The sequence below is a fragment of the Globicephala melas genome, chromosome 8 (assembly GCF_963455315.2).
Source record: "Globicephala melas chromosome 8, mGloMel1.2, whole genome shotgun sequence".
NCBI classification, from domain to species: Eukaryota; Metazoa; Chordata; class Mammalia; order Artiodactyla; family Delphinidae; genus Globicephala; species Globicephala melas.
Genome location: NC_083321.1, coordinates 99,271,937 through 99,297,663, shown reverse-complemented (window position 1 = coordinate 99,297,663; position 25,727 = coordinate 99,271,937). Strand labels below are relative to the sequence as shown.

Sequence of the window (25,727 nt, the reverse complement as noted above, 5' to 3'; positions counted from 1 at the left end):
CTAGGGGAGAATCCTGTTTCCTTGTCTTTTCCAGCCTCTGGAGGCTGCCCATATTCCTTGGTCCTGCATCCATCTTCAAAGCCAGCAACTTCTGACAGTCCAGTGGTTAGGACTCGCCGCTTTCACTGAACCTGAGGACACAGGTTCAGTCTCTGGTCAGGGAACTAAGATCCCGGCACGTCACTCCGTGGCAGCCCAAAATTTTAAATTTAAAAATTAAAAAAAAAAATTTCTAAGCCAGCATCTTCTAATCTGATACCTGACACTCTTGCCTCCCCCTCTGATTTGTAAGGAGAGGTCCTTAACCACATCTGCCAGGTCTCATTTGCCGTGTAAGATAGCATTCACCGGTCCTGGCAGCTAGGCTATGGACCCCTCTGGACGAGGGGCATTATTCTGCCTACCCCAGCATATCCGGCCCCTCTTCCGCCTCTAAGGACTGCCTCCTTCTACCTTCCCTCTTCCATCCTCTCCGTACCCCACGCCTTCATGCAGGAGACCTGCCCCATTAGCTCCAGTGCCACTATCCAGTTCTCAGGGTGCCCACCCGACACCCATGATGTGTTGATAACTTCCCCCGACTTCACTCACAGTGGCCGCCTCCCAGTGCTGAGATCCGCCAGGAGCCGCTTTCCTCTTCTTGGCTTCTCCCCACCCCCTCACTAGCCCAGCCTCCCAATGGATCTCTAAAGGAGACATGCAAAGAGATACTGCTTTTTAATTACAAGTGCTATTGTAACATCTATAAGGAAGCACACTTTAAGCTTAATTGAGACCAAATGTGAAGTTAAATTAAATGAATAACTAATTAACGTAATGCTCATGCATTAGCCCCGAGTGAGTGCCGAGGCCCAGAGAGGGGGCAGGTCCTGGGCCTCCAGGGACCGTCAGTGCCCAGAGCTGCAGAGAGGGGTTGCGGGGCAGGGATCCTGGGCCTGGGACCCAGGTGTGCAAGGACCGATGTCAGGGCCCGGGGCCCCGGACTCCTACCTACACCCAGCTTTCATTTCTGAGGCCGGCCCCGAGCTCCCACACGCCCTGTGCATCTCCCTAGCGCCACACTGAGCCGCCGGCACCAGAGAATGTCTGTTCATTTTCCAGTCCCTGGGCCTAACACATTTAGGGGCTTGGTACGCGTCCGTTTTCACTTCCTTCCTGTTCATTCTTCTTTCTGGATGGTCACATTTGTTCCTCCATTGCCACTAGGATTGCCCTCCTGCCAGCCCTGGCCCTTCAAGGCTGGACGAGTGGACAGTGAAGGCTCTCAACTTGAGTCACCCACCCTGGTGTTTTTTGTCGCATCGTTTAAACGTTTCCCTGTTCCCGTCTTATCCCCTAACCCCTGAGGGCAGGGCGTGCATTGACACTGACTTGTCTCCCTGATTCATAGCGATCCTCTGAGGGAGGTAATGTCATCACTGTTTTCTAATGAGGAAAAGGCTCGAAGCCATCAGTGGTGAGGCTGAGAAGGAGACCTCCAGAGTGAGCGCCCAGGGAGGGACAACACCCTGCCAACACTGCCCCAGAAGTGGTGGGCGAGGGAGCCTGTCTCCCTGCAGGAAGCAGAAAGGGAGCCCAGGCACGGGCTCTACCGTGGGATGATGGCGCCATCTAGTGGCTTCCCTGAGTGCTGCTGGCAGGTAAACCTGATCTTTTTGTTTTATTTATTTTTGGCTGCGTTGGGTCTTTGTTGCTGCGCGCAGGCTTTCTCTAGTTGCGGTGAGCGAGGGGCTACTCTTCATTGCAGTGCGTGAGCTCTCTTGTTGTGGAGCACGGGCTCTAGGCACGTGGGCTCAGTCGTGGCGCACAGGCTTAGTTGCTCCGTGGCATGTGGGATCTTCCCAGACCAGGGCTCGAACCCACATCCCCTGCAATGGCAGTCGGATTCTTAAGCACTGTGCCACCAGGGAAGCCCCAGGTAAACCTGATCTTGAGAGACGCATTCTTGAACCTGAGCTGCAGCTCCGCCCTGGGGGCCTGAGGACTTAGACATCCCAACTGACTCCTGCTTTTAAAGCCAGAGTGGGTCTCGGGCACTTTGAGACTTGCTATTTGTCACCATTGGCGTGTGTATAACCTGTCTCAGCGTGGAGGGATTTGTATCCCGCCCATGAACTGCCCACAGGCTCGCCCGCGGGTCCCAGTGTCCTCACGACTGCGTCCTCTGGGCACGCCAGTTGTCAGCTCCCCAGCACACCACCCTGTGGCCCTGGGACGCTGCCCCAGCGGCCCACATGAGCCCTGACAGGACAAGCACAGGCACAGCTGGCGACATCTATATCGGGGCTTAATGGGCAGCTTCAGAAGGCAGACAGAAATGCCAAGCGCTGGCAGACCCAAGGGTTTGGGGCCAGCTGCAGGGGGCTGCGAGCTGCACACGTAACAGCTGCCTGAACGAAGCCAGCAGCACCCTCCCACCTTGCTAGTCATGTCACCCCCGTGCCTGTGCTTAGGGTGTCAGTCCTTTTTCTGTGTCCACTACCTACTCCATTCCTAGAGCACAGCTGGCAAACAGTGAGCACTCGGTAACCACTGGCATTTCATTATCAAAATATTTAATAATGTGACTGGTACTTTGGTCATGCCCTCCGCCCCACCCTTCCCCTACAGCAGCACTGCCCTGACAAGCCATCTTCCCTGGGGACACAGAGGGCTGGGATGAGAGCAGGCAAGGGGCCCTCACAGTCGGGAGTGACACCTCCCCTCTCTCCCTAGTCCTGCCCTGGAGGATACAGCAATAATGCTTTAATCAAAATGGGTCAGGAGTTAGAACCAGGATCAAATGGAGGGTAGATGGAGGAGTGCCAACGTGGGGAAACACACAGAGAAAACTGGCTTGTGGACAAAGGGACAAAGAGAGGCCGGGTGGCTCTGAAATAGCCACTTCTAGGTACAGGCTGATGACAGAGGTTCACGTTTAGCGTGAGAAGGAGAGACACGCTTTTCCAGGCCTCGGCCCTGCTGAACCTCTGCCTTCTGACTTGGAATCTGAACGAGCAGGAGTCTGAGCATATCCCTTCTTGTACCAAAACGCAGACACCGCTTAGCCCTGATCCCTTCCACTGGCGGCCTCCAGAGCTCAGGCCTTTATCGCTGTCGGTGCAACTGACGCCTTCAGGGCCTTTACAGTTCCTCCTCTCCTTCCGCCCCCCTAGCCAGGACCGTATACTGTGTGGTAAATCAATTCTCTGTCATCAAGGGCTTTGTAGTTAATAGATATTGTTTAATAATCTTTAGGACCAGGCAGCCTCTATGCTCTGTTAGTCCCCAAACAATGATGAAAACCTCCCCTGACGTATTCCCGGCAGCCACGAGACTAGTTACCCATTCATAAATCTGAAGAATGCATGTCCTGTTTCCCAGTACCCGCCCCCCTGCCCCAGGTTAACTATAAAACTGTCCTGACGGCCCCCAGGTGGTGTGGAGCGCTCCCAGACCGCCGTCCACCTGAGCCCGAGCCCCAACCCACCCCGTAAGTGACCCTATACTAAACTGGTCTTGATCGCATGGAGCTGCCCCCTCATTTCTTGGTCTCAAGGTGCCTTAGTTCAGTGGGCACTTTGCGTCCCCTCCGTCCTCCAACAAGGCCCTTGAGTCTTCCGTGGCCTCAAGCTTGGTGGTCCCCTTCCGGTGGAGAGTCTCCTAGCCCGTGGAAGCCTCGTGGGCTGCGCTGGCTGGTGCTGGGCCCGGAGGCTTTGCCTCGGCCTCCTGGGGGGGTGCACTGTGGGACCCGGCGAGGGCCCTCCAAGTTTCTGCTGCGATCGGGTCCTCACATTTCTCTATACCTGCGTGAGGAGCAGAGAGGCAATGGGAGAGAAAGTGAGAACGTCCCCAACGGTGGGGACGGGGAAGGCAGGTCCCGAGGGTCCCTTAATAATTGCCTTTCATCCCGTTCGCTATCATTAGGGCTCCTGTCACCTCTTCAGCAAGCAGGGAACACCAAGCCAGAATAAGGTGAAAAGCCTTACAATGCCTGTACCACGTCTGACCACTCTGCAAAGCAGTACCGCATACCCAGCTTGTCGCAGCCTGAGATCAGCCCTACCGGGTAGTTAGAAACGAGCATCCCCATTTGACACACAAGGACGCGGACATTCAGAGAAGGTGCCCGAGGCTCTACAGAAGCAGGTGAGCAGAGAAGTCAGGATGGTCCAGCATTTCTGGTTTCAAGCCCCAGGCTCCCTCTGCCCAAGCAGGTGACTCTGCTTCTCCCACACAGGCCTTCCTCAGAGAAGGACCCGCTGAGGATGCAGAGAGAAGCCAAGCCCGCACACCTGGGGTCAAACTCAGGCTCTGCTGGGACTAGCTAAAGGCCTGAGGTACGCTCCATGAGCTCCGAGCGTCTGTTCTCTCACCTCTAAGTGAGAACATCTACCTCTCAAGGCTGCCGAGAGGGAAGCCAGTACAGCTCACGCCCAGAGCAGACGCTTACTACGCACTAATTCTTTTCCCTTTCTGCATCACTTCCTCTCCTCCCAACGTCCCCCCGGGCCTGGCCGGGGGACAGCAGGTGGAGGGGGCACTGGTCACGTGAGGTGCCATCCACTGCTCCCCCTCCAGGGCAGGGCAGGGCACAGACTCTGTTAATGCCTCCTGCCCTGCATTCTTCTCCCCCTGAACCCGGACGATGCCTTCCTCAAAGGGAAGCTCTTCCCCGGATACAGTGCTGGTTACCATGACCCCCGTGGGCTCTTCCTCACATTTACCATCCAGACCAGGTCCATCGCTCCAGCAGCTTCTCATTAGCAAGAGCTTCCTAAGGAGAGCCAGAAAGGCCACGAGAGAACATTGCCATCCCAGCGCCAGCCGCGCAGCCCAGCCTCTAGCGCCCTGCCTCAGCCGCGGGCCTATCTGCGCGGCCTCCACGCCCGCCACCGCTGGGCGACAGGCAGAGAGCACAGCAGGCCGGCTTTGGGTTTTGCTCCAGAGGCTTTGCTTGGTAGCTGCCTTTGTCTGCACACCCCAGGCAGAGGGGCCAGGTGCCCTTGGTTTCTGAACTTCAGAGTCCAAGTTCAGAGGGAAAACGATTTCCCTGGATGCTGCCCCCTCTGTCCTGGGGTCTACGTCCAAAGCCCTATCGCTCTCCCTAAGGAGGAGAGGCTGCCAACCTTCGCAGCAGCTCCGGCCCCTTAGGAAACACTTCCCAAGCACCACACTCCGTCCAGACTCAGAGTCTTTGGAACTGGCCCCCAAGGAAAAAGCGAAAGTCAGAAAAATCGCACTGGAGGAGAGAGGCTTTGCATGCACTCTGAGGGCGCAGGAGTTACAGACTTGAAGAAAATACTCACAGAAGTCACGGGACTTGAGGAAAATACTACCGCGCGTGGGTTAGGGCCACACTAGAGCTATGGAGACACATGGGGATAACAGAGGACAGGTTAGTGGGGCTGGGGGCCAGGCAGGGGTTCCCGGAGCACGTTCAGCTCCCGGCTCCGAGTTCCTGAGGTCTGGGCTGGAGCGAGGCTCAGACTGGTGCAGAGCAGCTGAGCGCCGGATTTGACTCCCGCGAGAAGTGAGGCCGGGCAGGCGGGGCTCCGGCCCTCCCTCCGCAGGACTTACCCTCTGTCTCTACTCAGGGATGACCGCCAGCCCAGGATCTCTTTGTACACCAACCGGCAGAGGAGCTGAGGGGAGGGAGGGCGACCTCAGCGTGCAGCACGTGGCTGGTCCCCAGCGCTAGGTGACCGCTCGGCTGGCTCACAGCGTCACTCCGCAGGGGTTCACCCACGGGACGCAGAGTGGTTCCGAGCAAAGCCCTGGATGGCCGACACTTTGGACCACTTTGGACACTTCGGAACTTTCCAGGGTCCCAGCCCCGCAGGACAGGGCCCCTCCCCATACCCATCTGTGCACCCCAAAGCTCTTACCAAGCAAGCCAGGATGTCGGCAGTGATGAGCATGTAGAAGACGTTGTTCCAGCCTGTGGGGGAAATGAGCCCGGCCAGCAGAGGCCCCAGAGCCGCACCTGTGTGGAGCACAGCATGAGAAGGGCCCTGCACCAGGGACCCTGGCCTCCCTGCCCGCAAGAGGGCAGCATCCCAAGAGTGCGCCTGAGACCAGGCTTGGGGCGAGAGTCACAGACCTATGGATCCAGTGCCGTCGATGATGGCCGTGACGGTGGAGAGCGCCTTTGCGTTGCCCTTCAGGCTCTTGTGAGTCCCCTGGGGAGAGAGCAGAGTGGGGAGGCCTGAACCGAGAGGCGGCACCGAGCAGGACCGGGACCGGGACCAGGAGAGGCACTGGCTCAGGGAAAGGCAGCGAGGGGGGCTTGGAGCTGGGAAGAAAGGGGGGCCGATGGCGGATTCTGAAGGACTTTGAGGATCTCGTCTCTGCGGGCGGGGGGAGGGGGAGAGACGTGAAGATGGGCCTGGAGACAGAGGCCCTGGCCAATCCCCGAGGTGGCTCCGCTTACCAGGTCAGCCGAGACGGCAGTGGTGATGAGGGCATAAGGGCCGTTGACCAGGGCTCCACAGGTGAGCAGCATTACTGACGTGGTGATGGAGACGGCCCAGTTAGAGAGGAGAGGCCACCGCCACCCCCAGCCCCAAAGCGGGTGAGTCCCCCAGGCGTCAGGCTGAGAACCTCCACTTCCCCGAGCCTCCCACCCACGTCCCCAAGCCAGCCTCACGGTGTCTCCACGGCAGCGCCAGCTCCTCACCTATGGAGATGCTGATCCCACTCTGGCCAACGTAGTTGTACAGGAACATCTGAGAGAGGAGAAGGCGGAAGACAGGATCACAGCCTGGCTTCCCCACGGGCTGCCTCTGTTAGACTGGAGCCCGGAAGTCTGGGAACCCCAGGGGTCCCCTTTCTCCTTTGCCTTCTCATACCCAGGCCTCTCGGTCTTCCGGTCCCAGGGATGCAGGGTCTAATACGTGGTAATCTATCATTTCCCTTTGCCCCCAAAGTCTCCTCTCATATCGAACCTCAATCACTTATTCTTTCCTTGGTCAAGAAGCTCAGCAGCTGGCCTGCCCCTTCTCGCCAAGGCCACATAACCACGAATCCCTTTCCAAAATCCTGTCTGGATCTCTGTCCTGTGCTGACCCTGGCTTCTCCTCCCCTGGCCGCGCACAGGGATGTACCCACGCAAAGAGACGGGTGTGTGCGTGATGCCCAGGCGTGCACAGGGTTCAGCGGCCCACGACACACACACACTTTGCCCTTGAGGTTCTACGCACCGTGGGGGCAGCCAAGATCAGCATGACACAACAGGTGGTGGCCCTGCCGTTGGTGTAGTCAGAGATGAGCCCCGCCAGGATGCCGCCTGGAACACAACGTGCACACTGCCGCCCCAGGCATGTGGGACCCCGAGCACTGCCCCATCACTCAGCCCAGCACGAACCGGGGCCGGGCACCCAGAGCCAGCTGAGTGTCTCCCTCCGCAGCCTTCCCCGCACCCACTGCTCACGGGAAGACCACCTGGGCAGGATGCCACCTGCCTAGGTCACATCCCACTGGACCCGTCCCATTTTTCTGCACCCTGACAAGAGAAGAGGGGGATGCAGCCTAGAGGCAGAGCAGGGCATGGCCTCACCTGCGATGCCACCAACATCGAAGAGCGTGGACAGGTCCCCAGACTCCTTGGCAGTAAAGTGAACTGTGGAAAACAAAAGCATGTGTTCAGACCTGGGGGCTCCGGGCAGACATCCTGGAGGGCCACCGCTGGGAGCGTCCCTGCAGACACCTGGTCCAGTATCACCTTCAGAGGAAGGAGTGGGGCCCATGGAGAAGTGACTGGCCAAGGTCACAAGCGAGTCTGCAGCAGTTTGGGACCAGATGCCCTTTCCGGCCCCCAGTCCTGTCGGATGGCCTTGACCTCCCGGAAAAGCCCTTCTATGAAAGCACTGGGATCTGGCCCCTGAGGACCCTGTCCCACTGGGGGTACAACTGCTCTCACTGAGCCTCAGCCTGTCCAGCCCCATTCCTCCCTCCCCCTGACCGAGCGGCTGGTCCCCATAGAAGCTTGTCACCTCCATTTGAGGTCCCTGCTTATAAACAGAGCCAGGAAGGAGGCTTGCGGGAAAATGGGGACCTCAGGTCCCAGACCTCGCCCTAGAATTAGAAAAAGGGACGCCCAGAAGCTTGACTCGTAGCCCAGCCCTCAAGGTTGATTCACACTCTGTAGCCAGCATCAAGGCCACAGAACAGAGTCAGCGACCGCAGGGTTGCCCCGATGCTCTACCCCTGTCGTCGTCGAGAGAGGCCCCTCAGATGGAGCCGGCGGGGGGGCTGGGGGGGGTGAGTTACAGCTTGAGACCTGGCCCTGACTCATCCCCACCGCATCCTGTTCGGTGCGAGGATGCTGTGTGGAGAGCAGCCTCGTCCCTCCCACGGGGCCTGGAGGGAGCCCGGCAGCCCTGGCTGAGTGGTCCTTGGCCCTGGTGGGGCTCTGAGGCTCTGAGGCTCTGGGGGCAGAACTGCTCCCTGACAGAGTAGCTCCACGTGTGGAAAACCAGAGATCCAGGACAGGGGAACATAAACATCCTTTTCAACCGTAAGAGTGACCTCTCCTCATCTGTCCATCCTCGGGCAGGGGCAGAGGCAGGGGAGAGGAGGGCCACAAGGTGGGCAGCCCAGCAGACCCACGCACAGGGCATCAATCCCCCGAGGCTCCCGGCAGCCCTCCTTGGAAGAGAACAGCATTTACTGCCAGGCTACAGGCAGTGGGGGTAGCTCCTCAGGCCCTCTTCCTTGGGCTGGGGGAGGCTTAAGGGGCTCCTGGAGGCGCTCAAAAGGCAGACCGTTTCCAGCACCCTCCAGTCCCGCCCACCTATGAGCCAAGCAGCCTGGAGGGGGGCTTCTCCTATGCCTGAGGCTGGAGCAGTTAGGGAGGATTGCAGAACAGAGCTCTGAGTTCCTAACCCCGACTCAGCGCCAAGGGAGGAAGAGTGGCTGGAATCAGGGACTGGGTGGGGGGCGGGGGTGCATCTGCAAGGTTTAGCTCCCCATTAAAGAAAAAAACTTTCCCTCCTGCCCTAGGAGAGGTTCAGCAGAAATCCTGCCTATTCCTGGAGTCGTACGCGTCACGTGACAGGTTTCCTCCTCAGAGACCCCTCCGTTCCTCACCTCTTCTTCCCCAGGTACTCACCCACATTGAAGATGTAGAGGGGCAGCCAGTAGAGGAAGGTGTAACTGACCAGCTTGGCAAACAGCAGACACAAGGAGAACTCGACCACACCCTGGGGAGCGTAACAGAGGGCGCGATGGAAACAGGGGCAAGACGCCCTTGGTCCGTCAGCGGAGCCCCAACCCAGCACTTTCCACCGCCCACTGCACAAAGCAGCCTCGAGGACCTCTCCAGCCTCAGTAACAGCAGTGTACCTGTGGCCTGGATATGCTGTGTCAGGACGAGTCTCCCGTGTTCCCCTCCCCAAGTGGGCCGCCCTCCCTAGGCACTGCATGTAAAGAAATTCTGGAAACCACAGGTCATCCTGAGCATCCCCATCTCCTGAGACCCAGCAAAAAAATCTAGAGAGCCTCTCTCCTCCTTCCAGTCCACAAAAGACTCACCGGGATCCAGAGCGCCCCAAAAAAGCTGATGGCAGCGGGCTGAGCACTTGGCTCCTTGGACAAGGTGACAGCAGACTCCCGGCCGTTCCCTCTGTTAGAGTGGGGTCCATTGCCAGGGTCCTCAGCGTTGTCCCCGTTCTCTTCCAGCTCACCCTGAGCAGAGAAGAGCCCTTGCTGTGGGCGCGTCCACGTACCACCTCCCACCAGCTGGAGGGACAGCCCATGTGAGAGGTAGGGGCTCCCACGCTGGAAGAGGTATGTGTCCCCTTCCTGGACTGGACTAACATCCTGCCAGGCCCGTCAGGCTGTCGGGGAGCCCCCCGAGGGCGTGACTTTGGCCCTCACCCAAGGGCCTGTGAAGTAACTGTGGGCACACGGGCCCCTCCTCCAACTCCCCAGGCCTCCCTGGGACCAGCCCCCGGGTGGAGTGGAGGGCAGGGATAGGACTGGGGGCCACACTCACATGGTGCTGAGGGGGTGAGCAGTCCACGTCCTCTGGGTCTGAAAGAAAAATCTTCTAAGAAGCTTCCCAGCAGGCCAGGCCCTCACCTTGCATGGCGTGTGGTCCCCACCCCTCCTCAAAGGGGGTGAGTTGACTTTCCAGCACAAGGGAGCATGGAACCGGGGCTCCAGAGACCACCTTCGAGGTCTGGGTCTCCTAACAATAAGTTGTGTCACTACTGCCTCGTGGACTTTCGTTCTCTTGCTACAAGTGACCATGGCCCTGACTCCCTGGCCCGTCTGTCAGGGAGCTGGGAAGAGGCAGCAAAGGTGGAGAGGTCCCCCCAACCTTTCCCTCCTCAGTCTCACGTCTCACGGAAACGCTCAACAGCCCAGGGAAGCAGGCGTTGTTATACTTCTGTCACACATGAGAAAACTGAGGCTCAGAGAGGTTGTCTGTCCCAAGTCACACATCTGTGGCTCTGACCCCATGATCCCACGCTACCCACTGCCTTCTCCCAGGGCCTGACCGGGAGGCTCAGCTCCGGCCCTGTGAGGAGGGAGGGCTCCACTCACATTCAATTAAGAAGAAGAAGGTGACGAGGCCCATGACGGCGGTGATGATGCCGGGCACCACAAAGGACAGGCCCCACTGCTCATCCACCCAGACGCCGGCGATCAGGGAGCCCAGGATGTTGCCCACGGATGTGTGGGAATTCCAGATGCCCATGATGAGCCCCCGCCTGGAGGGGAGGGAGGGAGGGAGGGAGAGAAGAACGGGAAAAGTGAGAAGAGAAGCACAGGGCTCCTGGCGACCGCCGACCAAGTGCAAAAAGCTGGCTGCCTGCAGCCTCTGAGCTGAAGACCCCCCTCAGGGAGGAGCGGGAGGGTTTGCTGGTGTCAAGGGAGTGACAGCAAGGCCGGGGGTCCCGCTCCCCAGCCGCTCCCTGAGCAAGCGCTCTCTGGCTCCTTGCTGCCCCAGGGCCCAGAGCCCCAGCCCTTTCTTCTCTTGCCCTAAGGCCGTGACTCTGAAGTCCTCAACCAGGGGTGACTCTGCCCCCAGGGGACACGGGCACCGTCTGGAGAGTTGCGACGTCCCAGCTGTGGGTGCGCTAGTGGCATCTAGGGGTAGAGGCTGCTGAACACCCTACACTGTGTAGGACGGTCCCACAACAAAGAATTATCCAGCCCCATATGTCAATAGTGCCAGGGTTGAGAAACCCTGCCCTAAAGAAACTTTTGCACAAAAGCCAGTTCAAGGAAAAAGAAAAAAAAAAAAAAATATATATATATATAAAAATATATACAAACACATATATATGTGTGTGTGTGTATACAAACACAGTTTTATAGGCTTCATTTTTGTCTTCACGCAAAATGGAAATTCATCTATTAAGAGGAAAAAAGCATAACTGAGGTTGCAGGTTTTAAGGATCAAAACCTTAGCAATGAGAAAATCAGTACTGCTTTTAGTCACTAAAACATGTGTATCTCGGCCTGTGAAAGTCAGCAAGATGGAGGCAAGTTTCTAATCTTTGACCCTGAAATCACATCAGGGGCCACGAGGGACCCACCAGCCCGGCCCCCCAGGCACCGCCCACCCTCCTGTCCCATCACACTCACTTCCCCTTCCCGAACCAGTTGCCCACACAGGTCACCACGGAGGGCCAGCCCGTGGTCTGGACGAGTCCGTTGCAGATCTGCAGGGAGGGAGGAGAGAGGCGGGACAGGCCTGGGCTGAGCGGTGCAGCCTCTGGGACGGGGGCCCCTCCGCAGCGCACACTATGCACCCCCTTCCTTCACCTGCGTGCACGCACCCCGTAACCCACCAGCTGATTTCTCCTGTGGCCCCAGATCCCCACGGCAGAGACCAGGCCTCGCAGGCACCTCCACGGACCTCAGGGTAACGCTCAGCGCAAACTCACTGAGCCCACGAGGGTGACCACAGGCAATGGGCAATGGGACCCCGCATCGTGATAAAGGAGCACAGGGCTGGATGCGCCGGGACCTGGGGTGGCTGGGAAGGACCTGCAGCCTCTACTATCTTTCTGTGCCGGGAACAGAGGCCTGAGTGCAAGGCCAAGGCTCGTACCTGGATAAGAACAAAGTACCAGAGCGCGTGGATGTTCCAGAAATACCCCAGGCCAAAGAGCGAGGTGAAAAGGCCGCTGAGCAGCATTCCGGCTGTAAGGTAGTAACGGAGGGGGAGCCGCTCCCCAAAAATGCCACTGCAGAAGAGAGGGTTGGATCCATGGTAATCTCTGCTACCTGCGCCCTTCGGCTCTCTACCTCCTATCTCTCCGCCCCCCCACCCCAAAGCCACTGAAACGACTCTGCTAAGGTGATCACCAGTGACCTCTGTGTTGCCACACGCCAGGGACACCCTCGGTCCTCCACTCGCTGGGCTCCTCCGCTTTATTTGACGCTGCTGACCAAGCGCCTTTAAGTGCGCTCTCCGTGGCCTCTGTGAGGTCACCGTGGCCCACCTGCCTCCCCCTTGGCTGACCAGCGCTCCTCATGCATTTTCTCTTGCATCACTTTTATGGTTTTAACTACCAGCTACATATACGTTACACAGCCCAGCTGCATAGCTACAGCCCTGAACTCTCCCCCAGAGCGTCACGATCATATCCAGATGCCTTCCAGACATCTTGACTGGGATGCTCCACAATCAGGACTCCTCTGCCTCTGCCCCCCACCCTGCCCCGTGTCCTGTGCCCCTCATCTGAGTGGATGTCGCCACCACGTTTGGCCACTCAAGCCAGAAACCACGGGGCTACCTCAGTTTCCTGCCTCTCCGCCCCACCCTTCACAAGCAACCTCCAAGACCTGTACCTTTTACTTACATCTCTCCAGTGCAGCGTTACTCTTTCATCTCTATTACTGTTGTTCTCAGGCGTTGCTCAATGCTCAGCTGAGCTATTATCAGATCTGTTCCTTAGTGTGACGTGGTACTCAGTCCTACTCTCCCTCAAATCTACCTTCCGTCACCCTCACAGCGATCTGTCTGACGTGTTAATCTGAACATGCCACCCTTCAGAGGTTCTCCTGTGCCCATGGCCTGGTACACAATGACCTCATTCTTCAGCCCCATCTCCTGCATTTTACACTCTGGTAAACCTGTTACTTGTCCCCCCAGATCGTGCTGTTTCACACTCGCCTTACTCTGCCCATGCCATTCCCTCCACCTAGCCATTTCTGCATTGCCAAGCCCAATTCTTCTTCATTAGTTCAAGTGTCATCTCCTCCAAGAAGCCTTCCCCAACCCCTCTTCTCTAATCCCAGCTCACATTAAGTGACCCCTCGGAGCCCCCAGGGCGCCCCGTGTGAAGCACCTGTCTGGGAGCCACCACTCCCACACTGCTCTATAACTAGCTGCTGTTATCGGTCACTCCACTAGACCGTGAGCTCTCTGGAGGTGGTACCCTGCCTCAGTCATCTTTGATTCCTGGGAACAAACATCATGCTTGCTACATAAAAGCCGTGCTGGGGTCTTCCTAGCATCCAGGGCTATCCTTGAAGGACAAACCATTTTCCAGCCACACCACTGACACTGCCATCTGAGTGAATAAACTCAAAAGGACATCCAGGAAAGCCTTTCCAGGGAAAAGAGCTACTAAAAGTGGGAGCTGGCCAGGTGAAGGAGCAGGCTCGGTAACCGTGGGAGCATGCTGGCTACGGGCTGACAGGACGTGTGCAAGTCTTGTCGTCTCATTTCCACCTGGGGGGGGTCCCCAGCTTTTTCCCTTTGACCCTGCTGCCCCCAGGTCGGCCAAGGGGAGAGGCAGCTCTGAACGGTTCTGCTGCGGGCAGTCACAGGCTCCGCCTCTCTCTTACCTGATAAACATGCCGATGGCATAGGCCACGAGGAAGGCGTTGTCCACTGCCCCCAGGAGTTCCTTGTAGTTGCTCTGGTCTGAAAGCCGATGGGAGAGGCAGAATGCTGGCTGGCTGCTTGGACACCCCTGCAGGAAGCCCTTTCTGGCCCCGGCTGACCCTCTCCTGGGTAGGGGGAGTGGGCTGTGGGGAAGAACAGCTTGCCCCGCTCTTACCAAACGGGGCCCAGTTGCACCACGTGGTGTCGTTGAGCCTGTGGGTGTCGCCGATGGGCTGGATCATCTCTGAGCAGTTGTGGTGCAGACGGCTCTGGAGGAGTCACGGGTGCACGGGTCAGGGGCATCCTGTGGCCCCGAAAGGAGCAAGCAGCCTCCAACACACCAGCCCCGCTGCCCCCTCGACCGGACCCCACGCTCCCTCCTCCGGCAAAAACTGGCTCCAGGGGCAAGTGGCCACAGCAGAGCCTCGGTGAAGGGCAACGGGGGTCGACGCGCAGGGTAGACACGGGGCCCAGGGTGTCTGCTCTCTGGCTCCACCCGCAGCCCCCGACACCACCGTCTTGGTGAATAAACCCAGGAAACTCTCCTGGGAAAAGAGAACTGCTGAAAGTGGGACTCTGCCAGGGGGAAGGAGCGGGCTCAGTGACCAAGGTAAGGGAACAAGGATGGTTATACGCCAAGTTCCAGACCATTCTACGGAAGTGTATTTCCGCTGGGGCCCAGCATCTCCTGCTTTCTTCCTTACGCCCAGGCCAGCCTCACCTTGACGACACTGATGGGCTTCCTGGACATGTGATAACAGGTGTAGATGAGGAAAGTGATCAGCAGGATGAAGCCGCGGTACCTGCAGGGAGAGGTGGGCAGCTGGGCTGGCAGGGCACTCGGACCTCCGCCTCTACTGTGTCCAGGAAGCATGCACCTGTGCCCATTCTAGCAGCCTCAGAGCCCCAGCACCGCCAACTCTTCTACATCAGGCTCCCCTCCAGACACAAGTTCCTCGGGGCAGAGGCCAAGGGGAGGGTAGGAACAGACGCCAGAGGCCAGAGTGCTCCGGGGGGCCCCAAGTCCCTGCTCCTGCTACCGAGGCCTCCCGACAGAGCTAGCCCAGCATCAGCGCCCTAGACAACACCAAAGTACCCCCTCCTGCTCTTACCACTGCCCATCACCTCTGCTTCTCTCTGGCCTCACTAAGATCGGGGTGCCTCTGTGTGTGTGAGAGATGGGGGCAGGGAGACAGAATTGTATTTAAAATACTGGACATGCTGGGAGCCGGCAGGAGGCTGATGTGGGAGAAGGGTCTGTCTTTAAAGTGAGGTCGGGACTTTCCTGGTGGCGCAGTGGTTAAGAATCCGCCTGCTAACACAGGGCACACGGGTTCGAGCCCTGGTCCGGGAAGATCTCACATGCCGCAGAGCAACTAAGCCCATGCGCCACAACTACTGAGCCTGCGCTCTAGAGCCCGTGAGCCACAACTACTGAAGCCTGCGTGCCTAGAGCCCGTGCTCCGCAACAAGAGAAGCCACCGCAATGAGAAGCTTGCACGCTACAACAAAGAGCAGCCCCTGCTCGCCGCAACTAGAGAAAGCCCGCGCGCAGCAAAGAAGACCCAATGCAGCCAAAAATAAATTAATTAATTTTAAAAATAAATAAATGAAATAAAGTGAAGTCGACTATGCTCTCAAGCCTAGAACACGGCAGAAACAGCACCTGCTGCAGCCCAGTAGGGGCGGAGCCCAAAACCTAGCTGGAAATGTGGCAACAGAGGGAAAGCTGGTGACAGAACCCAGGTCCTCTGCCCTAGTCCGTTCCACTGGACAGAGGGGTCATCCTTTCCATCTGCGGCTCATACATCACATGGGCCCTCTCATACCGTGCTTCTCATCCCATGCGCCGGTCTGGGGCGGAAAGAACAGTTCAGCCAGGCCCCACCGAAGTTTCCGCTGCGCGCTCCCCCTTCCCCTTCTGCCGAGGCTCTGAGGAAGGGCTTCCAGGTCCTCCTGAGTCACGGCATCAGCTGAGACGAGTCAGCAGCCGGGAGCCAGGAAGTACATGGAAAATAGACCTCAGCACGGACTCCAGCCCAGGAGAAAGACCAGAGCCTTGGTTTCTTAAAGAGCCCACGGAGAAGGTGGGGAAGAAGGGGAAGGGGGCCTGAAACCCTTTCTATCTCTGGATCCACGAACCAAAGGGCCAGGACGCTGGAGGCTCAGTCTGCCCTCTCCAGGGATCTGCCTCCAAACCCCAATCCCTTCCTCCCAAGCATGTCGTGAAGGCTCCTGCTCGTGAGATGAAGGGGTGTTTCAGCAGAGGCTGCATTCAGGCCAGGCTACCGGGGCCCTTCACCCCTGGACTCGTTCTCTGCCTCGTTCCCTCCACTGTCTCACAGTTTATCTTCTGAAGAGACTGAAGGTACATGTGCCCCCGCCGTCACCTGGCTTAACGTTTCTTGGTGGCTCTCCGTTCCACTAAGAACGAAGCTCTCTCTAGCTTGAATCTTACGGTCTCTCTACCGCCCAGCCTCTTTGGCTCCCCATTGCCGAGGGTGCATGGCTCGGGGGGAGTCACCAGGGGTTCTCCAGGGAATCTGGGGTTACTCCAAGGGACTGTCACAGTGACCCTGTGACATACACAAGCTTGGTGGCAGCAATGTTTTCCACTTGGCAAATGGCTCATGTGACTCCTACCTCAGGAACTTGCAGAATCTGGTGGCAGGGTTGGGGGTGTCTCTGAGAGAACTGGAGAGGCTGCCCAGTGAGGCTTCTTCAAAGTGCACAAGATGGAAGAAAATCACAGCCCTACAGATAACACCACCAGTGTCCTGCCCGGGGAGCTGCTGAGTCCGGAAAAAAGCTGAAAGCTTTGAGGGATGACTCTAATTTACTGTGTAACCAAATGAAAGTTCCTAAGCCTTTTTTGCCTCCGGTTTCCTCATCAGATGCCCACGGAGGACAGTGCCAACCACATCCAGCTCAAAGACCAGGGAACACAATGTAACTCTCACCCTAGTCCCTACGTGTCTGTTGGGCCACCTTTACGACCCCCGGGATCAGCTGAGTCTATCTCGGCTGCCACCTGGATACAGCCGTTGACCCTGGTGACAGATGAGATCTCCTCTGGGCCTGAAGGATCCCCAGGCCCCACTGAGCGCCCCCAGCACTGACTGTCCTTCCTTGACAGGCCAGGCAGGGAGGCCCAGGCTGCAACTCAGCCATGCCGCGCCCACGCAGGAGATGCTCAGACACAACGAGGGATCGAAAGGCACAGCCCCGCTGGCAGCCACCTCGCTCCTCCCTCGCTCCTCCCACCACGACACTGCTTCAGCCCCAAGTGCCAACACCTGCCCACCTCAGGTCACCTGCCCTGGCTTTCTCCAGCCTGTGGTCCCCGGTGTGCTTCCTTATCTGCCTTCTGGAGTCCTGTCCCTCCCAACCTTGCGTGGCAGAAGCTAAGACAGGACAGCAGGCACACCCAGGCCCATTTCTGACATCTCGATTCTCTCTGGCAGAAACAGGACTGCCTTCCCATCCACATCCTGCCATGTGCCAGGCACTGTGCTAGGGACCCAGAGAAGCTGTAAGAGAGACCTCTGCCCTCCAGGGGCTCGCAGGTCAGCAGGGAGACAAACAGAATTGGTGCGACAGTGCCATAAAAGAGGGCAGCCCTGCATGACACGGAAGCAGGGACGCCGAGACCAGCTGGGATGGGAGCAGTGTCAGGAAAGGATTCAGGAGGTGAGGCTTCAGCCGCATCTTCACAAACAAGCAGGAGGTGGCCAGGTCCACCAGGGCTGGGGTGGGAAGCGGCGCCAGGGAGAGGGAAGTACGTGTGCCAAAGTGCAGAGGCGTGAACAGCAATGATACCTGTCTGGGGAACTCTATGTAGCCAGAGGTCTGGAAGGTGGGACTGGGCCAAGCATGGAAGGTGAAGGAGTGGGGAAGGAGGGAGCGGACAGGTCATGGAGGGCCTAGGGTGAGTTTCGACTGTCCTTGGGGTGATGGGGAGTCACTGAAGAGGGGTGGGATTTTCTAGGTCGGAGGGTTCCGGACACCTCCCAGGCTAAGCTCTGCCCTGCTGATTAGTTTGGGAAGCTCCAGACAAGCTTCCTCGCAGAAGGTAGGGCTGGTTCCCTCTGCCTCATCCACACTGCCAGCCACCCTCTAGGGAGACCCTCGGTGGTGCATCTCAGGGAGCTGGTGTCTGTAAGAGAAAAGAGCAAGGACTTAGGAATCAGGCGAAACCTGATTTCATTCCTTACACCTGTTAGCGGTCTGCAAAGTAGTGTTTATCACCTTTCTCATAGGGCTATTGACAGGTTGATGAGACGATGCACAGGACAGCTCTTACATGTTCCTCACACCCAGTGGACACTTAAAAATGACAGCCACTACGATTTCAGATTTTGAGGAAGGAAAGCTGGAGGGGGCGGAGGCAGCCCGTGCTGCTCTGTTACGGGAGGTGAGCAGCGTGTGGGTTAGCACCAAACTCCTCTGAGCGGTGGTGGTTCCAGGCCCTGGATTTGCCTGTAAGGTAGGGAGTTGGAGGCCAGCATGGCCACGCCTCCCACATGCCTAGTACACAGAGGTGGGCTAGAGGAACACGAAGATGCCCCGAAGCTACCAGTGCGCATGCGGGAGCCTGCCACGGGGAGAGAGCAGAGGCTGGTCCACTGGGCCCACCCCTGTTCTCCCTTGGGAGTAGACAGGGAGACTTAGCAGAGATCCACAGTCATGCAGATCTGCCAGGTTCCAGCCCTGTCCAGAAGCTCGGCCTGACCTTTCTCTCAGCTCTGACCCCATCCCTCAGTAGAAAACCTGACACCCAAGATAGCAGGAGAGTCACAGGGAGGGAGGCGGTGGGGCAGAAGGACCTCAACCTGCTGTGCGATGCTAGGATGGGCACTGGCCTCCTCGGGGACTCCCTGCCTGGACCGCAGCACCATGGCGGCATGAGCCCAGAGGGGCACAGCTAGCTGGGCAGAGCATACCCGGGGCCTCCCCTTAGTCAAGTCCTCTTTCCTTTCCACTCTGGCAGCTCTTCTGAGACAAAGGCCAAGGTGCCATAGTTCAAAGGGGACTGGGGACATGGGTCCGGTGAAGGGCTGGGCTGACACAAAGGCTGTCGGACTCACAGTAGCTCACAGGGAAGATAGCTGATGTGCTCCTGCTGCCTGTAGAACCCGCAAGTTTCACTTCTGCTTTCACAAGCCCTTCTTGCAGAAACAAGAGGCCCCAGAAAGGGAGCAGGGGGGAAAATACACAGTCGGGCTTCGCCTGGCTTGCCCCAGAGGGGGAGGGATGGCAGCCCAGGTGTTGGCCAGGCTGGGCAAGCAGGCCAGAGACCCAGGAACGTGCGTGGCGAGGCCCACAGACTGTTCCGGGCAGGGTGCCCACCCCATGACCCTCTAAGTCTGTGTTAGCGAGAGATGGCACTTTGAGAGTCTCACCTCCCCCTGCACGGCACTGGTTACTGAGTAACCAAGTCAGATAGAGAGGTGGACTAGCTATCTCTTAACTATTAGCTGACAGTCCAACTTATTCTTCCAAATGAGCACGCTAATAGCTTTATGGACCTCATTAAGACTCTGCACTAGAAACGCTTCTCAGGTTAGGGGCAAAGAACAACGACTGCCAAAGCAGCAACAGATGACAAACAGAACCCCCAAAGGACCTACTACCACCACCATCACAAGCAACAGAAAACAAGAAGTAGCCCAGCAGAAGAATGCTGACCTCAGGAGACAGTGGGAAGAGGTGCCTTCTCTCCAGTGTCTGCTCAGTCAGCCCCCGGTCCCTGCACCCCGCTCCCTGCTTTGCAACCACATTGCTGACGGTGCTGATGGCTCCTATCCCCATGGCAGGCCGACAGGGAATAAAACTCCCTCACTGACCAATCCCTACCACTTCCTGCCTCAGCCCAGTCCTTAAGCCAAGTCTGGGGTAGCTAGTAGATGCCTGGGGCAGCTAGTAGATGCCTGGGGCAGCTAGTAGATGTCTGGGGCTACTCAGGTGGGGGCAGACTGGACTGGCTGTAGCTGCAGGTGACCTTGACACTTGCCCGGAGGAAAGTACCACTTGGTGGCCTGTCCTTGGACGTGCCTGTCCTGGGACTCAGCAGATCTGAAAAGGAGAGAGGGCTGGGGACAGTAAGAACCAGGCTGCTGGTGACAGTGCCATCACCCCGCCCCCTGCCAAGCCCTCCGCTGCCCCTGGGACACCCTGGTAGGGAAAGGTCAGCCTGGAACAGACAGCACAGGGCAGAGCCCTGAGCCAGGCCTTCCACTGACAAGATGCGACGGGGACAGGCCAGGTCTGGGAGGGCCTCTGAGAACAGAGGAACAGAGCCCTCTCGGGGCTGAGACCCAGCCCAAGGACTCCTCCACCTGATGCCCCTCCTCCAGATGGAACCTGGGCATTTGCTCAGAGACATCAGGTTGACACAGGGCTCGGTCCCAAGATCCTTCCCAGAGAAGGGGAGCCATTGGCCAGTAGCACAAGGAGCCCGGGACTTTCTAGAAGGAATTAGTAGATAAGATAATGGTCTTTTTTAGGAGAGAGGAAAATATAGGCTAGATTGCTTTGCCTTGAGAAGGAATCTCGGCAGGGGAAGCCTGGGTGCTCAGACAGAATGAAAAGACGTGGCTTTTAGCTACAGCATGTGGTTTCGTTTAGGTACCTGGAAAAACTCTGGAGGAGTGTGAGAGCTGGTAGGGTTTGGAAGAAGCGGTCAGCGGGTAGTTGGTGGTCTCTCTTCTGAAGAGCGGCTACACAAAGAGCACAGGCAGGAATGCGTTGGTGGTGGCGGGGCCCTCCTCCCCAGGGAGCTAAGATGAGGACTCTCCTCTCGGGATTCCCTGGAGGCTTAGCCCGTGGCCCACCCTCACCTACCTTCTCCCCAGCATGAAGGACCCAGGGGAGGAGGCATGAGCCAGACGGCAAAATGAGAGCAGTGATGCCGCCCACCCCGCGCCCACCCCGCACACCAGCTTGGGGGCAATCAGATGGGGGCGTTGTGGGCTGCAGGGACTCCGACCCTGGTGTCTGCCCCCAGTTCTGGCGTTGCTTCGGGACTGCTCAGCTCTGACCTCAGCACTCAGGTGGCACAGCTTGATGGGAAGAAGTAAGGTCTTGGCCATCCATACAGACCACCCCCAAAGCCTGGCTGCCTTCTAGACCAGTGCGTGGCCCCTGAGGCCGACCGCCCTACCCAAAGCCAGGGAGGTGTGCATCAGTCTGCTGTGTAAGGAGGGAAAGAGGAAACAGCGGAGAGGAAGAGGAAGCAGAAGGTGGCTGGGGGAGAAGACAGCAGTCATGTGTGGGTGGGGGAGGGAGCCACGCAGGTTCACATGCTCTTTGGGGGTCAGCCTGAAGAGCCCGAGGAAGGGAAGGGGATGGGGACAGGGACGGTAGGCTCAGCCCTCCAGATCCTCCACCAGGCTCTCTCCTTCCTTCTCGGAGCTGCCTCTCGCCATCACCACTCATTTTTTTTTTTTTTTGCGGTACGCGGGCATCTCACTGTTGTGGCCACTCCGCACACGCAGGCTCAGCGGCCATGGCTCACGGGCCCAGCCGCTCCGCGGCATGTGGGATCTTCCCGAACCGGGGCACGAACCCGTGTCCCCCGCATCGGCAGGTGGGCCCTCAACCACTGCACCACCAGGGAAGCCCACACACCACTCTTTTTAAGGAGCCCTTTCTGATGCTCTTACCGGGCATCTCTGGGCAGTTACCAGGAAGAGAAGGAAGACAAGAGAAAGCTACTTTGCAGCATCTGGGTCCCTGGTCTGAGGCCATGGCAGAATTGGGAAAAGGACGTTAAACCAAAAGACGCTGCGTCTTAACTTCTGGGTCTGTTACTGTGACCTTGGGCGAGCTGTCTCACCTCTCAGCCTCAGCTTGAGCTTCTTGTAAATGGGATAGTAAACTCCTGTCACATAAGGGTGCCCTAAAGACTAACTGAGATAACATTTCACCTCTCAGCCTCACTTTGATCTTCCTTTGACTAAGGTAGTGAAGTCCTGTCACATGAGATGTCCATAAGGGTTGATGAAATGAGATGCGATGCATCCGGCAGCAGGACCTCAGCAAACTCCGGCGGGCAGAGCCACTGGTCCCCGCTGCAGCCTCCAGCCCACCTCGGCCCTGGTGGGCTTGGGGGAGGGCAGCGAGCTGGGAGCTCACGGCCCCTGCTTTCCTGCCTGCCCAGTGCCCCACCCATTCCTGCTCATCCAGCAGGAATGCCACCTGGCCCTCCTCCCACAGGCTCCTCTCGTGGAGCCCTGAACTGCTCCCTCCCCACAGGCCCCAGGAAGCGGGCCCAGCCCCAGAATCAGCAGCCATACTCATCTCTCTGGCAAGATGCTCACGTTGCCATCTGTCCCCAGACGTGCCCACGCGGACGCTGGCACAGAAGGCGGGGCACCGGCCAGGCCCAGGGCTGGGGAGGACTCAGAGGGGCTGTGGCTCCTGCGAGGACACTGCCTGACCCCGGGGGCTCTGACGGGAGAAGGAGGGGCAGTGCCATCCTCCTGGGCAGAAACTCCTCAGTCTCTGCCTTCTGCTTGCACACCTCGTGCCGCCTGCCTCTCAGCCTCCTGTCTGGGGACCGCGCCTTCAAGCCCCAGGCTCCCACCAGCTGCGGCCTGACTCCTCGGAATTCAGAAACTGTTTTTGAGTCTTCTTGCTTTTTATAAAATATGGTTATTTGCAAAAGTTCAATAGGAATTTTTTTCTTTTTTTTTAACCAGAACATATTAGAAAACTTGGTTTTACAACCAAGGCCTTGCCTGGAATGTCGTACTTGACAATGATGCTCATTTAATCAGCTATTGCTGCCACTTTTAAGGAATTAAGGTTGACAGCCAATACAAAACCCGCCTAATAAAACCGGCTTACTGTGTTCCCTTACACACAAATCAGGAAGGTCACTCCCTGGCAGGTCCAGGAAACTTAGGATATTTGGGGACCTCAAGAAGAGAGGAGTTTGCCTAAATTTATAGGCACAGCAGGTAAAGCCTAGTGGAGACAGCTTCTTGGCTCGGCTTCCTAATCTCAGAACAGTAAATAACAGAAGGATTTTAAAAGTCCAATCCAAGATCCCTTATGAAAACTTGCAGCAAAGTGAACGTAACAAGGCCTATACAGTAAATTATGTATATAGATTATCAGATCAAATCTAAGGAGACCAACCCTATTTCGTGATCAAGAATAATCTTTCTTTGAGACTATTTTTGATCCCAGCAGGGCAGACTGTAGGGAAAAAAATGTGTTTCTCTGGAGAACTGTGCATTGCCCGGAGGACACCCCTCCAAGTTATCTGATTCTTGTCTTTCACTGAGCTTGAATTCCATGAAGTGGTAAGTAACTGGTAAGTCATATAAAATATGTCCATGAACGGACAGAGTTTCAATAGTCTTCCCTCCCAATCAGTTTTGCCTCAATATGCCTAACTTACAAATGGGGACGTTCTTTGTATTCTCTCTTTTCAAAACTGTGGTAAAATATATGTAACATAAAATTGAACGTTTAACCATTTTAAAGTATCCAGTTCAGTGGCATCAAGTACCTTCGTATTGGTGTGCCGCCATCATTACCATCCACCTCCAGAACCTTTTCATCTTCTCAAGCTGCACCTCTGTACCCATTAAACAATAACCCCCCATTCTCCCCTCCCTGGGTTTTTCTTTTGTGCCAATTATAACATCTTCTGGCACCCTCATTATGAGTGAAATAAAATCCTTTTAACACATGTTCATTTTTATATCCTTACGAGAGTCATGATCTTATCTTTTTCTCTGAAAAATATCTTTTAAGAGTCCTAAACTCAAAAAGGACCAAATAAATAATCTAATGAGTGGGGAAGGTTGGGAGTGTGAGGACTGTCCCCAGTGAGGGCTGTCACCAACTGACCATCCTGATTTGCCCGGGACTGAGGGGGCTGGGGATGCAGGATTTTCTGTTTTAAAACGGGAACAAGCTGGTCATATTAAGAGCTTGCACCCCATCTAAAAGGGGCTCCTACCCCTAATGATATAATTGGGGAATTTAGGCCTGAGACTGTTACATCAGAGAAGCGAGGAATCTGGCTATCTACGTTGTTTTATAATTTGTAAACGATGGCAACTAACACAATATTAAACAAAACAAAAACACTGTGCAGACCAAGCAAACTGCTCCAGTGTGGCCTCTGATGAAGAATGGGCTGAAAGCCCTCCACCCCACCACACCCCCCCCCCCCGATCCGCGGCCTCCTCAGGACTCCTTGGTCGGGAGGAAAACTCCTGTGGAAGCCGCCGGCCCTCCGCTGGGGTGACTACCCTGCTGCGGCGCAGCTGCTGCTCTGATCTGAGACGCATGCCCTCCCGGGAGCGTGTCTCTCAGGGCCCAGAACCCCTCAAGGCAAGTCCCAGGACCACTGGGTTCTGGCCTTCGTGTTATCCAAGGGCCAAAAGAGACCAAAAGGACCACTCGACAACTCCAATGGCCACTTTTTCAGCAACTCCGCCACGCCCTGACCTCGGTTCCCTAGCCTGCAAGCCCGGCTCCCCCGGGTGCTCAGCGATAAAGGAGGCGCTCTGAAGGTCTCCCCGGGGTCGGGTGGGGGTGTGTGCGTGTCTGGAAGTGCGGATGCAAACGGGCATCGGTGGAAACTCTCCTGGGCAGCCTCCCAGGGAGGGGTCCTGCGGAGGCGGAGCGAGCTAGGGCGTGCGTGCCACCCACCTCCCCGCCGACCGGCCAGATCCTGTCAGAACCCGCCGCCGCGCCGCCCCCCGCCCCCCCCACCCCCTACCCCCCACCAGCACGCTGGGACTCCCGGCCGCCCGAGTTGGATCCGCCAAACCCGAGGAAGAGGGAGGCCGTCCTGGCCCGGCGCCCCCCACCCCGCAGGCCCTCTCACCAGCTGTCCCTGGAGAAGGCGCGGAGGAACCAGACGCCCGGCGCCAAGGAAGACCGCATCTTGCCCGGCGATACCCGAAGCGAATCCGAAGCAGAGGAGGATGCAGAGCTGGGCACGCGTCCCGAGCTGGCAGTCCCCAGAGTTTAAATGCCCCGCCGGCCGGCCCGCCCCGACGCCGCAAACCGTGGCCTTCAGCCCCCGCCCCCTTGCGCCTGACCGCCCTCGGGCCCGGCCAAGCGCAAAGCGCACGCCCACTGCCCATCCTCCGGCCGGCCTCGGGCACGGACTTTTCTCGTGCTCTGCCTCCGGGCTAGGGACCCGCGGCCCTCCGAGCCTCTGGGGCCTCTCCTTCGGCCTGCGCTTGTCGGCTCACTTCCCTCCGGGGAACTGAAAGCTGCGATCCCAGATTCAGTCAGCTCTGCGTGACCTCCCGTCTACCCTCAGCTGCTCCTGCAGTGCCTTCCTATCCTGATTAGCTGTGGCGCAGACACAGATCGGGTAACTGAGGCAGGCTGGAGGGCCAGCGTCCCAGAGGACGCTGGTTTGAGTGTCAGCGCCCCCTGGGAGCGTAGGTGTCCCAACAGGGACTTTCTGTCCCACTCAGATTCCAGATTACGCAGTGAGCCAGACAAGACCCTACCGCACCTCGTCCACGGATAGACTGATACCCCCCGCCCCGCCTCTACTCCCCACGGTGACTGTGCAGCGGCCACTCCTGCTCTCCCTTCTGAAGGCCCGCAGCCATGCAACAGTGAAGGGCCCCTCTGAGGCAGAGTTCCGTGCTCTTAAAAGTGCTCTGCAGACCTCTGGCCTGAAGATTTCCAGGGTATGTTTCCACCTATAAAAAGCAGTGATTGTGAGATCTTTGTCTATGAACCCAAGGGTGAACTAACTATAGAGGGAAGCATTGGCCTGGAGAATAAAATGGTTAATAGAACGTAAACTAGGAACTTGTCTGGGCAAATAGATTTCAGCCCTAAGCCCACCCTGCCCCTCACTCCTAGGAGTGCCCAGACCCAAAGTGCAAGGTCAGAGAAGGGCAGT

General features: G+C 57.5%; 1 protein-coding gene across 3 annotated transcripts; it reads right to left on the bottom strand.

Annotated features, from left to right (window-relative positions):
• Positions 1–2,478: 2,478 nt before the first annotated feature.
• Positions 2,479–25,239, bottom strand: SLC37A2 (solute carrier family 37 member 2). 3 transcript variants are annotated; one of them, XM_030840348.2, is made up of 19 exons: positions 24,684–25,239; positions 14,553–14,634; positions 14,007–14,100; positions 13,792–13,870; positions 12,047–12,182; positions 11,578–11,654; positions 10,531–10,697; positions 9,977–10,014; positions 9,514–9,666; positions 9,092–9,182; positions 7,538–7,600; positions 7,182–7,267; positions 6,659–6,707; positions 6,413–6,486; positions 6,083–6,161; positions 5,868–5,965; positions 5,560–5,624; positions 5,289–5,345; positions 2,479–3,785 (listed from the first exon to the last, which is right to left on the bottom strand). In XM_030840348.2, the coding sequence occupies exons 1-18, from the start codon at positions 24,740–24,742 to the stop codon at positions 5,315–5,317; spliced, it is 1,521 nt and encodes a 506-aa protein (XP_030696208.1). In that variant the 5' UTR covers positions 24,743–25,239; the 3' UTR covers positions 2,479–3,785; positions 5,289–5,314. The 3 variants fall into 3 exon arrangements, with proteins under 3 accessions (XP_030696208.1, XP_060160223.1, XP_060160224.1); XM_060304240.1 differs by having other exon boundaries at positions 2,482–5,345; positions 24,684–25,238; XM_060304241.2 differs by lacking the exon at positions 5,289–5,345 and having other exon boundaries at positions 2,483–3,785; positions 24,684–25,234.
• Between the last annotated feature and the right edge of the window lie 488 nt (positions 25,240–25,727).